At 53.2% G+C, this 4,075-nt stretch overlaps 1 protein-coding gene across 1 annotated transcript; it reads right to left on the bottom strand.

Annotated features, from left to right (window-relative positions):
• Nucleotides 1-180: 180 nt before the first annotated feature.
• EMWEY_00008940 (hypothetical protein) lies at nt 181-2,813 on the bottom strand (the record flags this gene model as incomplete). The annotated part of the gene is made up of 3 exons (XM_013478667.1): nt 181-448; nt 736-975; nt 1,210-2,813. Coding segments are annotated over 3 exons (2,112 nt in total), but the record flags the coding sequence as incomplete, so codon positions are not given.
• Nucleotides 2,814-4,075: the final 1,262 nt, after the last annotated feature.

Genomic DNA, 4,075 nt, shown 5'->3' with positions numbered 1-4,075 from the left:
TATATATATATATATATATATATATTGTCTTACCGTCATTAAAATATATAAAATAACTCCCACACTCCACAAGTCAGAGGCCCTCGTGTATCTCCCAGATATCAACACTTCCGGAGCCAAGTACCCATACGTGCCTACGAGACGGCGCTGGGGAGTCCCTGCACTGCGAGAGGCTGCTACAGGGTCTTCTATGAACACAGAAGTGTCGAAGTCTATCAGCAGCAACTCGTGTTGCTCCTCCATTGACAGCAGCGGAGGCTGCGAGCTGCGCTGCCCCAGCGACGATGCATCCAAGGTTCCAGACCCGTGAGCCTTCTCCCCATAAGAGCCCGCACCCACATCGTGCTGGTCCCGCTGTTGCTGTTGTTGAAGAGAAGAGCAAGAAGTTGCAGAACTACCGTAACTGTGCAGCCGGCGGCGGAACATCAGATTCTCCGGCTTCACGTCTCTGTTAAGAAAACCCAAAACAAAACGCTCGACAGCAGGTTCCGTCAACTCGCCCCACAACTAGTAATAAACGCTCATATATGTGTATATAAACGTATATATTTTATATATGCATGACAGGAGTACATTTTACAGGCGGGTGCACGCGCGCTACGAACCGAATATTGAAAACCCAAACGGGAAGTCTACACAGGAGGAAAAGGCGTTTAATCATTCGTATAGTGCGCCCTGTACATGAAATGGTTGGGGATTGAGGCTTCCTATGCGACGTATTGTATATAATAGTACCTATGGAGGAGGTTGTGGCTGTGGAGGTGGTCAACGGCTCGCAGTATTTGCAGCATGATGAACTGGCAGACGTCTTCATGAACAGTTTTTTCCTTCAGAAGAAAGTCGAAAAGCTCGCCCCCTTCTAGCTGCTCCGAGGCAAAGACAAAGGCCTCCGAAGTCTCCAGCACAGCCTCAAACGACAACACATTTGGGTGGGGGGGGATGTTCAGCAAGTGCGTACACATGCGCCGCCAAGCTCTGCATCAGCAGCAACAACAAAAACTACTTCCGGAATTAAAGACCCGAAACCATACACCCCACACAACAGACACTAGTCTTACCCACGTCGGAACTCTTGACAAGAATAACTTGTCGAAACAAGCCACGGAGCGCTACCAGGCTCCCTTGAGGAATCCAATGACTTACAACGCCACAAGAGAAGGCCTAGGATTTAACGTTTAGGGTATACGGGAAAGGGATAATGGGTTTTACTTCTCTGCCTCCGCATGCAGCGGGCCCTTTTTCTTCTTGATAACTTTGAGGACTCTCTTTTCTTGTCGCTCGTCCTTCGTGACGGCGTGGTAGAGCAGCGGCCTGTTGCAGTCTTCTGCAGTACGAGCAGCAGTGCCACCGTCGTTGCCTTGCTGCTGCCGTTGCTGCTGGCGCGGGTTGAACAAGGAGCAGACTGACAGCAGCTGCCCGAGGCGGTAGTAATCGTGGACTGTGGTGGAGCCTGTGAGCAACTGAATGGACTTGCGTGGTAGCAGCATTTTGCTGCTGCAGCGCAGGCCTTCACAAACGCAATCCAGATGTTGCGTATCGATTGTGCTGCAGCACCGTGTCGAAACACTCGAAATACCGCTGTGCACTGACAAATTCAACGGCCTCCCAGAACCAGAAACGAAGCTATCTCCAACCAACCCGGGCGAAGGAACACCAACAGAGCTGCGCATTAAACTGTTCCCGCCGCATTTGGTGCAGTTGCTGCCGCTGGTGCAGCAAACGCTGCAGCGCCTGTTGCTGCTGTCGTTACCGTTGCTCACGCAGACAGAAGACGACAAGGAGCAGATGCCGCACCGCTGCTGCTGCTGCCGCTGCTGTGATTGCTGTTGCAGCTGGTGCACTGAGTGCCGACGCAGGCGGTCCTGCTTGTGTTGCAGGTGCTGCTCCCGATGGAACTGTTCCTGCTGCTGCAGCCGCTGCAGCCGCCTCCTTCGATGGTGTTCGTGGTGTCCCCAATGCTCCTGCTGCTCGGCACAGTCGTTGGGAGCGTCTCTGCAATCCCGCACACAAAGCCATCTTGCTGGTGCAGTAGCAGAGGCGCTTGCTGCTGCTGCTGCTGCGGGGGCGGCTGCTCCAGCTGCTGCTGCTACCCCATTTGCACGCGCCTGCCGGGGATGCCGGCATGCGGAGGCCTCCTCTTCCTGAACTAAAGGGAGATAGCACTGATTGTCATGGTGATGCAGTTGTTGCTGTTGCAGCTCATGTAGAAGCTGCTGTTGTTGGTGTTGCTGTTGCCGACTTTGCATGAGCTGTTGCTGGCACCACTGTTGATGCTTGTGGTCACAGGGCAGCATATGAGGATGAAAGGGGGAAGCGAAGTCTTCGCAAGAAGGCAGACTGCAGTCAGAATGCAAGGAACGTTCGTCAGCTGCCGCTGCTTGTCCTACCTGGTGCAGCGCCTGCTGCTGCCCGTTCATAGCTCCGAGGCCTCCAAGACGAAGGCCATGCACCCCCGACGCGTCTTGCTGCACCCGCAGTTGCTCATGTGACTGAAACCCAGAAAAGAGAGGTTGGGCTGTTGCTGCGTCTTCTTCTGTTGCTGCAGGCCCTGCAGTCATAGTTGCAGCAACCGCTGTAGCCACCCCGGCAAGAGCAACTGCATGTGCTGCAGGCTCTACCGAGGACGGTTGTTTGCTGCTACTTAGGGGTACTTCTAGTGCACAAATAAGCGTGGGAATCCGCTGCTCTTGCGGCTGTTGTTGGTGTTGGTGTTGTTGTTGCTCCTGGTGCAGGTGCTGATGTTGGTGCTGGGGCCGGTTATCCTTTGGCTGTTGGTGCCGTCGCTGCTGTTGCTGCTGCGTGAAAGGAACCATGACGTAGTGAGTTCCGGCGCAGCAACAAGGCCTGTTGCACCTGCGGCTTTTCGCTTGCAGTGCTGCTTGCTGCTTTGCTGTTCTGTCTGCCTCCTTGCTGGCCTGCCGCTCTGCCGTGTGTACCGTTGCCTTGCTTAACAGCGTTTGACTGACTGCTCCGGCACTGCAGAACCGGGTCGAAAAAGAGGAGGAACCAAATGAAGGCTGCTACTGCCTCCTGGTATACAGGTGAGGGCTTATCAGGATCTTAAGAACAGAAGGAGAAGAATAAACAAGAAGAGGGAGGGGGACGAAGGCGAGTCACGAGAGAAACTGTAGTAGCGGTCCTCCAGCTACGTTGGTTGAGATGATGCGCGGGTAGGGGAGGAGAGGAGCCTCGAGCCTTCACAGCCCTCCCTCTTAAGAGATTGAGGAAACAAGCAAATGCCTGGTAGAAGGGAAAGCGCAAATACAGAAAAGTAGACCTTCCTACTACGAACGATGTACTGAGGCCAGCAAGCCCGACCGGCGACTCGCTGGGCAGACACTACACGGCTTTGAAAAAAGTCCTCCACTTGAAACCTCCTCATTTAAATGTGACTAACTAGGACAAGAAGATAAATAACAAACATCGAGATGAACTGTTGAACAGCAGCTGTAGCCCACTGGCCTCGGTCCCGTGGCCCGTGGGTTTCTGCAGGCGCGCCTCCCGCGCTGCGCCCCTGCGACTCCCCAGCACTCCACTGCTCCGGCCTCAGCACTAAAAACATTTCCAATGAAAACACACAACTAACTCTCATTAAAATAAACAAAGAACCCCCAAAAAGGTAAAGCAAACAAGCCCCATTTAGCCTGCTGGCCATTGGCCCACGTGCGGATCGCCAAGGTCGAGGCGGTGCCAGAGATGCAGCTGTCAAAACGAAGAAGAAGACGAAACCAATTATTTTTCACAAGTATGTATAGCGCGTAAAATTAAACTTAATAAGTACAATTCTACAAAAGATACAGTTCACACCTTCGCAGGCCCATGCCCTCCACTCGCCTCCTTCCTCCCCCCAACCCCCCCGTCCTCCACGCAGATAGCCACATTATGTTGCACTATGCACCCCCTCAAGCACAATAATAATAACGGCTCAGAATAACGGGTTTCTTTACACTACCTAGACCCTTCTGTCTCAATTGGGCAACGCTTCGGCCGCCGTTGACCGTTTTTAGCTACTAGACTCCACGTAGAGAGGATAATACAGACATCGCCTCCATATCAACTATCCAAAACAGCCGTT

Source organism: Eimeria maxima, genomic scaffold (genome assembly GCF_000499605.1).
Source record: "Eimeria maxima Weybridge genomic scaffold, Emw_scaff57, whole genome shotgun sequence".
Classification (NCBI taxonomy): Eukaryota; Apicomplexa; class Conoidasida; order Eucoccidiorida; family Eimeriidae; genus Eimeria; species Eimeria maxima.
This window is presented reverse-complemented; position numbering and strand designations above follow the sequence as displayed.